The sequence below is a fragment of the Plectropomus leopardus genome, chromosome 1 (assembly GCF_008729295.1).
Source record: "Plectropomus leopardus isolate mb chromosome 1, YSFRI_Pleo_2.0, whole genome shotgun sequence".
NCBI classification, from domain to species: Eukaryota; Metazoa; Chordata; class Actinopteri; order Perciformes; family Serranidae; genus Plectropomus; species Plectropomus leopardus.
The window spans coordinates 36,191,482-36,205,171 of NC_056463.1; the positions used below are offsets into that span (position 1 = coordinate 36,191,482).

Below are 13,690 nucleotides of genomic sequence, written 5' to 3' on the forward strand. Positions count from 1 at the left end.
GTGAACACATGACAGCCACAGCCACAGCACCTGCCCCTGCCTCTGAAGATAAGGAGGATGTAATAAGTGTGTCCGCACTTTCTAGCCCACACACACTCTCTCTCACACACAAACACACATACAAAGTAAACAGAGCACCAGAGGGTGAGATGAATACAGAGTGGAGGAGAGTCATTCAAAGCAGAGAGTGGGATGCAGATGAGACGCCTACACTGGACTCAAAGAGAGAGTCAGTAAAAGAGAAAGAGAGACAGAGGATGAAATGGAATGCCAGAATGATGGCGCTAAAAGGGAATACCAATCAATTTAACTATTCATATGTTGTGTAGCCATAATTAATGCAATCTCTCTCAGAGCTAAAACTAAAATAGGAATGTATGTGTTAACCAATAACATCTCTCTCTCTCTCTCTTTCTCTCTCGGATGGATTGGCTTTTTTCTTCTCATTGTAGGAAATTATTGTGCCTTTGCAGCAGCACAGACAGTGTGACAGATAATGTGGACTATTTTCAATCTTCTCACTTTACTCTGGTATCATGTTGATTGTGTGGATTATTTCATCACTTCATTTAGATTTCATACCTTGAGGTTGCTGTCAGTGCTGTGTCCACTCCAAACCCACAGCTGATCAATGATCTCTAGCAATTGAAAATTCCGTGTCTTTCTTTTATGTGATGCTACCTAAAAGGCTCATCTTCTGGCATTTGAGGAGAGCTGTTCATATCTTACAATAATGTTCATTTTAGCAAGTTTTGGCAAGTGACCCTTACTCATGTTTACTCAGTAATGATGGAAGAGTCCAATTTACTACCTTGCTGGCACTCATTCATACAGATACAATCGGTAGTGTGACTTTCCTTTAAACAACAAAAAGAGTTTGTAAACTGAACTTTGTAAGATTTTTTTTGGCGTTTTAACCTTTATTAAATAGATTGACAATGAGGGTATAGACAGGGCACATTTGCTGCAAGGCCTCATAAACACACCATTATGCTGCAGTCATTTGGCCAATGCTTTTGCAGACACAAGATTTTGAAGTAATGCAGCAATCTTCTTTCTCTTGGTACATAATATACACCCTAGGCTTCAGGGTTTTTCCTGGCTATGAATAGGCCTTTGGGGGATAGCTAGGCACGACAGCACGATCAGTCCATGTGCAGTAAAGGCAATGAGTCTGTGTTACCTTATTTGACAGAAATCTTACCTGTTGCTTTTTACTATTTGGCAACCAAAAAGGTATATTATTCTTGAGTACATGAAACCACAATTAACAAAACAGGTAACAAAAAATAAAAATAATAAAAAAAAATAATAATAATGATAATAATAATAATAATAATAATAATATTAATCTGGACGTATTCTTGAACTGCCCCTTCACACATGTAGCACAGTAGATTGTCATGTCAGTTGTGTTGTCATCTTCTAGAAATACTCTGTTTGGTTTAGGCAAGGGGTTCAGGAGGCAGGACATAATGCAAGAAGTAGGCTGCGTTTTTTAATTCAACCTTTTTAAGATCTCATCTGAAACAGAACTGCTTTTAGTTGATGAGAAACAGAGGAAATCCTCTTCCTAATCAGTGCTAGCTTCACAATGAAGCATCCAGGCATGTCAAACCAATAGGTGCCGTATCCATTCCCAGCCTCACATGTAAAATAAAATGGTTGTGGATAGCAGATTTAGATGAGAGGTGAAGGGACTACTTTGAATCAAAGACATCACATTTAAGTTTAGGTTCTGGTTGTTCAATACTTGTTTGGTAAATTGATATTAGATACATCAGGAGAGGACTGGAAATGCTTTTTGTAGTCACAGTTCTTATCGTTTTGGTACTGGTGATTTTCCTTTGCACCTGGCTAAAACCTCTGTTTTGTGATTGTTGTGGCCTAAAATTCATGATTTGATGGCAGCTTTTCTAAAAAAAAAAAAAATGCAGTTCATGTTGCAATATTATTAGGCTTTTTTTGCTACCATCACACAGATTTTTGAAATTTTTTCTTTTCAGTATGAAAAAATGCATTGTCAGAGCTAGTATTGACATAAAATTAAACAAATATTCAAAAGAAAATATTTACTGCTGCAAAGTTTTCCTACCTGATTGTAAATGCAGTGATCTAAAGGAGGAACACAATGAACACAGATGAGGCAGACACAGCAGTAGTTTTAGCATCAAATGAAACAGAAAGACCATTTTACACCTCACAGCTTCACTGTCAGGTGAGGGAGAGCCTGGTGTGCCACCAACAGCTTGACAGCGGGTGTGATGCTTTATAGTTTGTGAAGTTTAGAACCCCTAAGTTACTGAATACAGTGATCCAGTACCCAGTGTTCTAAAATGGTATGTTGAATTTAGTTGTGCATTTGAAGTATCTTCACTATGAAAGATGTTAAAGCTCACCTGCTCTGTAATGTAGGAAAGCTCCACTCAGAGTTAGCTGCGGGGGGCCTCACGTTCTTGCATTAAGGTAAGTGAGCATCACCTTAATGCAAGAACTCGACTCTGTCATTACAACTATAAATGAATGTTTGGGAAACGTTAGCTTTGTGATGCTAACAGCTATCCAACAGTCAGTGTGTGATTGTGTCCCAGGCGCGGCAGTAGTCTCAAGGTAAACAGAAAGAGAGCGAGGCAAGGAGGGACGACGCAGATCAATACACTATTTGCATAAAGTTGTGGTGATTGGAAAAAAATTTCAAGGCTGTGCAGAATTCACAGGGATTATCTGAATTTGGTGTTAACTTTTGCAATTGCAACATTGCAAAATCCCGGATCCACTTTTAATAGTTGCAGTGAAATTAAACATGTAGACAGACAGTACTTATTGATGATCTATAAATAAAAGCCGGATGAGCGTGTGTTAACCATGGCAATCCTTATGTTTGGTTGCAGGTTTGATCCGTCTGCGCTCCAGCCCGCCCCCACACCTCCAGGGTGTTGAATATGTCCTTAATGTTACAGCAACGGATGACAACGCCTCAGGCGGACCTCAGCCTTTGTCATCCACAGCTCAGGTCATCGTGGGAGTGGACGACGTGAATAACAACAAGCCTGTTTTTGAGAAGGTAAGACAAACATTGGCACGCTCACATCATTAAACCTTGTTTAGTCTTGCTCAATATCTGCTTTTCCTTGAAAAGGTAGTGCTGTGTGCTAACCTGGTTACCATGCCATTTTATGGTCTTCTTTCTGGACTTTTAAATATATCTCAGTGACTTCTTACTCTATCATTTTCTTTACTATTTCCCTTTTCTGTCTCCATCTAGCTCATGTAACTGTGCTCTATCACTCCTCTGTCTCCCTCTCTTTGTCTGTCTACGTCCTCTGTTTATTAGCCTCTATCTCTCCTCTCTGGAGGAGCGATTAGCCGACTTGACCCTCGTCTCTGCTCTCTCGTCTCTCTCCTACATCATCTCAGTCTTTTAATTAAAGCTTTGAGGGATGTGGGAGAAATCCCGACCGACCCACTCTGGAAGCGCTATGTCTCCACCTTTTTTCCAGCCATGTCTCAATTTTAAATGAGGTGACTTTTCAAGTCCCCCGAGGTATCGCGAGCCAAGATTAGGAGCGCTGGCTTGGCTGAGTAAACCTTATTCAGTCTCTCCTGGGGGAAAGTGAGCACCAAAGTGTTTCCCTTGCTGCTTCACCTCTTAGCAGGAAGAAACAGAGGGACAGATGACAAGATGAGAGCCAAGAGAAAAGAGAGAAGAAGAAAAGAGAGGAATTCCTGGTCCACCGTGTTTCATGTGCTCTGTATGTGCAGTTGTCTCTCTCAGGAATCTCCTGCTGGCATCATACTCCAAGTGTATGATTCATTCTTTTCTCTCTGTGGGCGCAATGCTGATTGCAACGGACAAATAAACCCCTGACCTCCAATTCACCTAAAAAAAATCAAAAGTAAAACAGATGACTGAGGATGAAAAAAACAATAAATGAAGCAGATGAAACATATATATCCAAAAAAAACAACAGATGGAAGAGAAAAAGTGGACAAACAGCAGTTTATGTGTGTACAATTGGTCAAAGGTGGACAAATACACCAAGGGAAAAAGGCAGTTCTGGAACAGTAAAAGTAAAAATAGGCTGAGTTGGTTTTTCAGTTAGTAAAGACATCCGATGTTAGTTGGTGTTTCCTCTGTCGCTGGCAGCCAGCAGCAGGACACTGAAGCAGAAAGGCCCTTTTATCTTGTTTTGATGCCCAATCTTATAACACACTATAGCTTCTCTGCAACTCAGAGCTGGATCAGTGATCCAAGACACAAGGAGCAAGAAACATACACAGAGAGGTAGATACAAGGAGGCAGGATCCTGCATTTCCCAGTGGCACAAATAGTAGACTACAGAAACTAACAGACTTGACTACATTTATCAGCCTTCAATACCTCTGTGACCTGCGCTAATATGGGTTTATCCACATACATTTTTATGTCTCTGTGCTTGTGACAGCTGTGACTGAAGGCATCATGTTTTGGGGTTGTCTGCCCATCCCGTTCTCCCTAAAGCAATATCTCCGAAATAATTTGAGGGAATTTCTTTAAATTTGGCACAAACCTCCACTTTGACTCAAGAGGAGCTGACCAGATTTGGTGGTCAAAAGTCACTGACCTCACAAAATATATTTGTGGTCATAATTCAAGAATTTGTGTGCTAACTATGACATAATTTCACACAAATGTCTACAAGGATTAAATACTGAAGTGTTGACATTCTATATTGAAAAGCTCACAGGTCCAATTCACTGTGACATTTTTGCAGAAACACTTCTCTGGCCATAATTCAGCACCATAACTCAGAAACGGGAGGGGAGATATTTGGTCAGACACTAAATTGGTGACACTTATCTTGGGTTTCCACCTTGAAACTGGTTATTGTAATTTTTTATTGTTAATTTAAGATTTGTGTGAAGCATCCACACTAGAGCTGCATGATAATACTGGCACATCATCAGTATCGGCCGATATTGGCTTTAAAATGAAATATTGGTATACGCCGACAAGCTGATTTCTGCAAGTGTTGTATTTAATGTCTCCACCTGCTGTTGGGCCATCATGATAAGACAATGCATAATATGATGTGATTTCCACTACAGAAGCGACTTGACTAAAATTAGGTGGGGGAAAAAAAGTGGACATATCAAGATAGGCATTGCTTATCAGCCACATGAGTTATATATATCAGTATATCAGATATTGGCTACTGTTATGGCTACCACTTTGTGTTCAATCAGAATTAACTTTATTGGACAAAATGTGAGCACACACAAGGAATATGACTTTGTGTCATTTAGTCCACCCTCTTAACTTTCTCTCCCTGGATAACAACCAGGACATAGGACCTTCTGTTCCTCTGGTAGTTCACCACAGGCTCATTGGTTTAACCGATATAGAGCTTCATGTTGTTCGTGTAACACAGCTTTCAGTAAGATTTCTGTGCTTCCCTCTAAGTAAAGACTGCGTGTTTCTCACTGGAAATTATTCTCAAAAGCGGAGAAGAAGCGAAGAAACAGACACTATGCGCCTTGAGATTTTTTCCATGCAAATCAAAGAATTGGTGAGGAGGCACTGCGATCAGGACATCTCCTTGTGTTTAAACTTTCTTTGTGCTTGTTTATATTGATTGTCTGGTCTACACATTGGGATTCACATTGAACAAACATTTGTGACACAAAGCGCTCTCTTTGACCCTTCTGATGAATTGCATGAGTGAAAGCCTGCATACAAACCAGCATACCAAACCAGCAATCCCTCACCTGGCTTACTTCTGTAAACTGCGGGGGGTATAAAGCAAAATGTGAAGCACTGGAGGCAAAAAGTAGAAAAGCTTCTGATGACTACAGATGGAAAGGTTGGAGAAAGGTAAAGCATTGTCGCATGATAGAAGATAGGAAGAGTGCTAAGGTGCAGGATTTGAAGTACCATAGGATTAAAAAATGTGGTAAACAACATGATTTAAAGAAAGAACTCAGGCTTCAGTGCATATGGAAATCTTTAGTATGCACATCCATGGGTTTTTGGGTTTTTTTTCCACATAAATAGAAGTTGTTTTGACAAGAATTCCTGTTAAATCCTCTTTATTCAATTAAACAGAATTGTACTCTAATGGAGACACAGGTGTTGAATGCATGCAGTACAGATAAAACTCTTATAGGTTCATGTGTTGCATTCAGTTTTTAATCATTTTGCTTACACATACAGTATGCAGGATGTTTAATTCTGTCTGTGTCTGACTTTTACAACTATTGAGTTGTCACTACTTTCAACAGTATACAACTCCTATTGTAGTTATAGGAGTGGTTTATATTGCAATAAAATAGACTGTAAAATTGCAAACATGCCACAACATAAGTTGGTCTTAAAGGAGTTGTTTGTCATAGTCAGAGCATTAACTTGGAACTAACTATGTCCTCTGTAAAGATAGTGGAATAGTGGCGTCCTGAGCAGATAATGAAGTCACACTCCCTGTGTGTGTTCTGTAATCTGAGCTTCTCTGTTTTTTTGTTGTGGTAGCCAGAACGTAATAATGCAGCCGTAAAAATGGACGCAGAAACCCACAAAGCGTTTCACCCACCCTCTGTTAACACACCTCATATTAACACCATTAGCTCTGTCAGTGCTTTTGCCACACTGTTCACACTATAAGCACCATTAGCTGCTAGCGGGCTCAGCCACCTCCATGTTGACAGCCCTGTGCAGACAACTGTGGCTCTAACTCTGATTAATCCACATGCTCTGAGTGTTGCATAAAGCTCCTTTAATTAGCATGGGCAAAAAAAAAAAAAAAAAAAAATTGAAAGTGTTTTAAAGTGTTTCCATTTTTATTGTGGACTAATTCCAAAAAGGTTTCACTTAGCTGATAGAAATGTACCTAATTCATATAAAAATATTTGTTAACATCCCACTCAGATTGATCTTTTATGTAGCTAAAAAAGCGGCTACTTTTTGGTACACAGCTGCCTTACTGTGAAGCGTTTATACCCCATTTTCAATAAAGAAATACATGTTTTGGACAGCACTTAACAAAGCAGGTGCCAAAAGATCAGCACATTTTTCATGTTTACCAAAGTACAGCGAGCACAGCATCAAGCAGCTGTTGAGCACCTTTGCCAATACCATTTCCAGCGGGTGCTGGAATAGGCTTCAAGACCCCTGAACCCACCATCACAATCTACCTTACACAGGACAAGCAAATGTAGACAGTAAATGGGTGGAAATGGTGCAGGAATTAGACATGTACTTTCTTTCATTATTTGTATTTTTCATTATTATCAAAATGTCCCAGTAAATAACCTTGAATCTGTCCTTTCAAAATGAATAACATTCTACCTCCTCCCACATACTCTTGATTACAGTTTTGATAGAATGGAGTATTGATCTAAGTTTCTCCATACTTACATCACTGTGATCTTCTCTTCCTCCTACCTCTGCCCGCTGTCTCATTCTCCACAGTGTCAGCAGTACCGAGAGAGCACATCAGTCCTGGAGAACCAGCCAGCGGGGACGTTCGTTCTGCAAGTTCATGCTGTGGATGCTGACGAGGGCTCCAATGGCAGGGTCACATACGGCTTCATGCACAAAGACTCCACTGTGCCGGCGTTCAGTATACACCCAGACACCGGTACTGAAACACACACACATATTTTCACTTGCATGGTCATACACGTAAAGAAGAGTACACACACTTTTATTCCAGAGGGGATTCTTTTGCAGGCTGAATTCTTTCTGTAATGGGTGTCTACACTTTAAAGCTAAAACTTTGCTTAAACTAGACTGAATAACTTAACTGTGATTGTCAATTTGCAGCTAGAATAGAGATTCATAACTCAAACGCTGTTGGCTGCAATAGATACACAGTAACAACTCTCACTAAAGAATGTTTTCATAACCTTTGACTAGCATTCACAAACCAGAAACTACACTTTTTCCCCACTTAAAATGTCTTTGAAGCATACTTCATCCTAAATCACTGTATTTTTCAGTTCTGAAATTTTGTCGGAATCATAAAAAAATAATAAAATTAAAATAATAATCAAGCAGCCTTAGCCACATGACAGCTTGTTTTTCTCTTTTTTTGTCTTCATGAAATGCACCGCTTGGTATTTTTTAATCGAACAATATTGACAAGATGAAAAAAGTTAATGTAGATCTCTGAAAGTGCAGGGCTGAAACTTTCCAGAACACATTATTTTCTTTATAAACATTTGCAGAATTTGGAATCAAGCCAGTCTCTTTTTTATGTTTGTTCTTCACATAAAAAAAATCACTATCTTCATAAGATGCAGATTCCTACTTAGTGTGTTTGCCAAGTGATTTTGTAAAAGTTTTACACAAGTAGAAAAAAAAATCAATTAATAGGTATCACATTCATTGTCACCCCCTCTGAAAAAATCACACGTACTGTATTTTTACAGTGTCCATAGATATACAGTGTGATGTACTAATCATAATAGTATACTGTTTTTTTTCGTGGTACACAAGAAATCAACACACTTAACCATTTAATACTGACAGGAATTCATACAATGCAGTCAAATATCTCACAAATTGAATTTTAAACCTGTGTACAATGTAATAATGTCTTTGATTTAGGATCCAGGAAAATATGTTGGTAACAACAATCCCAAGACCAAAAACTGGAGAGAACTGGTGCACGGGGCAGGTTTCCATGTTGTGCTTGCATGTTTACATGTAGTAAAGCTTCTCTGTCATGTGAAAGATTTAGATGCAATGCCAAAGGATAAAGAATAACAAGTGCCAAACATACCTTTCAACTCAAAAGCAATAGTATTTTTAGTGAAGCAGGAAATGTTGCAAATGTCTAAAATAGATTCTAAAATAATTAATTAACAAAAATCTCTTTGGATTTGATGATAACTACTTTTGAAAAACTCCCATTTCCCCTCCTATTCTGCTTCTCATCTGCTCTGCTGTCTTTAAAGTTTAGCTTCAAGGCAAACAGAGGAAATCATTTTAGTGTTAAATTGCAAATCCTCAGGGGACATGAGACCAAGTGGTATTTGGTATGATTTAGCTGTCTGATCAACCTCGTTATCTCTGTGTCTTCAGGAGTAATTGTGACAGCCAGGAAATTTGATCGTGAACGCCAGCGGGAGTATGCAGTGACAGTGACTGCCACTGACCAGGCAGCTGACCCACTGATTGGCATTTGTCAGCTCAACATCCTCATCCTGGACCAAAACGACAACAGTCCCAAGTTTGAGAACATCCGATATGAGTGTAAGTGGATATTTGTATAATTGAAGTGTGAAGTATGGTAACTCAGAGAGCTCAATTCACTGAAACTTACAATAAGAAAACACAAGAAAATGCACAAAAATCAAGAAATGAAGAAATGCATCTTCTCTATTTTGACAAAACAAAAATAAACCCCACATGAATGTGAAAATAAGCTACAAATGTGTTAGCATTTTTTGGATATGACAAGTGATATTGGTTGCACCCAATGTTAGCTGTTTACTAATGTGTCTTGGCTCAGTTGTGATGTAACTTTTTTTTTTTCTGCATGCTTTGTTTATGTATTTTATCATTTTTTCTCATTCTGTTGTATTTGCAGTGTTTCTTTATGCTGCTTATTTGTCAAATTAATCAATGTGTCTCTTAAAGGGGCTTTGTGCGAAATTCAAAGTATATGAGTTGTCTACATGCCTTTCAACACGGAGTTGGCTTACGCCTGATTCACACTGGATGCAGAAGCAGTGTGTGAGCATCTCTGAATATTTATTTATTTATTTTTTTTTTTTTTGGTGCCCGTGTTAACAAATTAGAGCAGCTACACTGCCTGTGTGAACAGTGCTCATCAGGCACATCTCAGCAGCGTGTCAGCTGCGCAAATCGAGAGAAATGGTGGCTTGCTGACTTTTTCCACATGCCACAAGAGGTTAATATGATGTTTTGATAATTATATTGACTCTATACCACCTTTTACTTCAGTTTAAAAGTCTCTTTCTGTCACAGAGATGAGGAAATACAAAAATGTCTGTTTACATTAACTACTGCTTCCATTTCAAAATAAAAGCCCCCGACAATGTCTGTAGACAGTGACAGTTGAAATATTTGCAGGACCGTGTTGTTGACAAGTTGAAGTGCTCAGACATGTTGAAACACAGAACTCATAGCAGCAGACAACTCTGCAGAAGCGTCACTGCACAACACTGCCAGTGTGAGCACCACAAGCATGAAACATGCTGCAGTTTGGCGAGGTTGTCGTCACGCACTGCTTCTGTGTCCGGTGTGAATCCGGTGCAAATCTGTGGCGAGCAGCTAACAGTGCTAACTTTACAAATACAGTAGCGCTTAACAACAGCAACAGTGCTGACAGAGCTAACAGTGTTAACCAGGGGGAACTAGAGGTTGGGTGCTATGCTTCCACAGAGCCATTCAGGTATCAGCGGTACCTGCTGTATGAGCGCAGTGCTACGAGATGGCGACTAGCTGGTCAGTGTGAAAAACACTTGCACTAACATGCACACGTGGCCGGACTGGCTCAGCATAACCACAGAGAATTTTGGGTTACAAACATACACACAGAGCATGACTTTATTCTTTGCTCAGAGAGCCATTACTCCACTATATGTCGACAAAGCAAATAGTGGTTTGCTGCTATAACAGTGCTCGAGTGTTACATTCAGAACTTTTTAAAGGTATAATATGAAGGAATTGGCTTCTACTGTTTGGAAACACAACTTTTAAATCGGCCCCTCCTCCTTAAGCTGCTTGTATGTACCCTGCAAGCTGCTCAGTAAGAACTTTAATTAGCTGTAATGGAAGAGCCGATACTTTAGCAAGCCAACTCAGCTAACCACAAGCATCTACCTGTCCAACAGAAAACAGGCCAACTCTGCAGCACTCTTCATCCCCCTCCTCTCCTCAGCGCTCACCAGTGAAAGTAAAAGCCAACCCCAGACTCACTCCCGTTTTGGAACAAGCTTCGTCTGCTTGGCATTTCACTTGCTTTATTTGCATATCTTTTAAACTACTCTGTCCGTAATTTTTGGATGCTGCTAATACGAGATCACTATCTTTTTTATAAATTCCTGGCTCCACCTCTGCATTGTTATTGGTTAGAGGCTACACACTCAAAATAAATAAAAGAGGGTAGAGGGCAGAACACCTGCCATGCTGGTAAATACACCGTCACAAACTGCTAGTTGGTCATCAGTTATGACTGACAGGGATTATTTTTGAATGAGTTGATTTGTTTTGTTTTTTGTTGTTGTTGTTTTTGTCAGTCAAAAGGCTTTTTCTTCATTGCTTGTGTTTTCTGAAGTAACATGAATGAATAAAGTATAAAGTCTTCAAATTAAAGCCTTATAGAACCACTGAGGCATAAAGACCACCTTTTCTTTTTCTTCAATAGACTTCCTTCGAGAGGACACAATGATCGGGACTAGTTTCTTGCGGGTAGCAGCTCATGACGATGACTTTGGCACCAATGCAGCCGTCACATACTCTATGTCCAGTGAACAGCCAGAGTACCTCAGGGTGAACCCGCTGACAGGCTGGGTGTATGTCAACCAGCCCATTTCTCAGGTACACACATACTATGTGCAAATGAATAACACCTAACCAATGTTGTCGTTTCAGCTTGCTATTTTAAAATCTTACATCAAACAATTTGTTATGGAGGTGTTTTGGCTGTTTTTTTTCAGTGTGGCAGATACGCACAGCAACAGTTGGAGTAAGCTTTGCAGTCTTTCACCTTTTTGGATTCTTTTTCACAAAGATGATAGGATACCTCGAGGGTTAAATACACCTGCAGGACCGCTGAGACTGGCACAAAAGCACTACAAGAAAATTAGGAATGTCCTAACTTCACTCAAGAACTCATGAGATTCTAGCAATGAATGTCAGATTGCAACTAAAACAGCATGCCACTTCTCCTGTGGCCAGAAGCATATTTGCATTCAAGCACTTTATTGCTGACAGTGAGGGGGCAGAAGTCCAGTGGCCAGTGGCAGACTGGCAGCCTGAATATGTGATAATGTCCTCACTGGCTTTCCTTTGGCATCAGGAGAAATAACATTGCTGATATTTTCCTCATCTCACTGCCTCTAACCTCTTGCTTCACTAGCAGCAAGAAAAACAATCTTGGTGGGAACATGAACAAGCAATAGAGGAAATTGCCACGTATTGTGCGCAAAACAAGTCTGTGCCTCAGATGAGTGCCACAGTGATTAAGCCCCAAAAAGCAACAGCTCATCATCCCCCAGTGCCAGGGGAATGAATGTCTCTATCCTCAGCACCTTGCAACTTACACCAACACATGGCACCATGCCAGTATTTTTGCCTGAGAGAATGGTTCACTAAAACATATCCATGTTTGAAGATGGAAAACTTTCCCACTAATGAGTACAACTGCATAAAGTATAATACACAAGCAGGCACTGCCTACATGTTTATTTCAGGCTTTGCCAATGTGACAATCTCACTTGTGTTATTTGCTAGCAGCAAAGATAGAACTTTAAAACTACATTACTACAAAAAAAGCTTGGAAATTAATTTCAGGGCATGCAAAAAACTGGCTCTGAAAAATCCATTCTTTCACTCATGAATTTGAAACACATTTAAAGGGAAGGAATGTGTAAAGGGCCTTCATCACATGGTGCATAAAGCAGAAGGCCATGAACAAAACTGAGAGAAAAAAGTGAACTTCTACCATCATAGTTTGTTTTTGTTCTCAAGCATACGCCAAGTAACCCACAGTCTCTTGGTTAAGTTTTTTTCTTTAGTTACTAAAGCAGACAATTTCCACTGATTGTAGTGGCTAAAGCTAATTGCTCTTGTAAGGGCTACAAAACTCTGCTACTCTGCAGTGGGACAATCAATACAACTTCAGTCAATACAATTATCTTAAAGTATGTTTGTCAGTTTGTCCCCACGCAGATGTGTGAAAAAATGGATTGCCTGTTGAAATCTGCGTGATCTAGATTCACACACTGTTTCTCAGTCTGTAAGGAAGCTATAATTATCACTTTGTCACACTAATCTGCAACTTGAGAACACACCACCAAGTGATCCTCTCTCCTCTTCTTTTGACCTACATGCACTTTTTGCCACAGAGAACGTACATCACCAGGGAAATTGTGGCTACAGACGGAGGGAACAGGAGCAGTGCAGTGGAGCTGTCCGTCACCATCACCAACGTGAAGAATCAGCCTCCACAGTGGGACAAAGACAGCTACAGTGTGGTCATACCAGAAAACACTGTCCGAGACACACCTATCGTGGTACATCAGAGTGGGAGGGTGGTAGTTTACACACATAGAAATGCACCCATATGTCTCTTTATCTCTGCTTCCTTACACGTATAACATATTTGTGCATTTTCAACACAAAAATAAAATAAACAAACAAAAATAAACAAGGCATTTGTTACTTTGCAGCATCTCCAGACAAGGAGGCTGTGGTGGCCTAAAGGGCAGAGAAACAGTCGCAGGCTTGATAAGATAAAACCTCATTTATCTTAGGGTGATTTGCTGTGCAGCAGTTGGGTGCAAAGTTGAAAGAATGCAAACAGAAAAGTCTAAGATAACAATAAAGCACAAATAAGGTTGAAAGTCAGAATATATACAATGCCATAGTCAGATTAATTGTAAGCATAATAAAAATGTAATAGTTTTACTGCAGGGATCAGTATATAGATCAGTTTCTGTATGTTTTTAAGTACCATAAGTG

General features: G+C 39.7%; 1 protein-coding gene across 1 annotated transcript in view; it reads left to right on the forward strand.

The window, feature by feature from the left end:
- Positions 1-13,690, forward strand: part of si:ch211-186j3.6 (neural-cadherin) — a 384,238-nt gene that overhangs the window by 166,531 nt on the left and 204,017 nt on the right. The window contains 5 exon segments of the mRNA XM_042487073.1: positions 2,892-3,064; positions 7,445-7,613; positions 9,062-9,232; positions 11,373-11,545; positions 13,075-13,242. Coding sequence (XP_042343007.1) covers positions 2,892-3,064; positions 7,445-7,613; positions 9,062-9,232; positions 11,373-11,545; positions 13,075-13,242 — 854 coding nt within the window.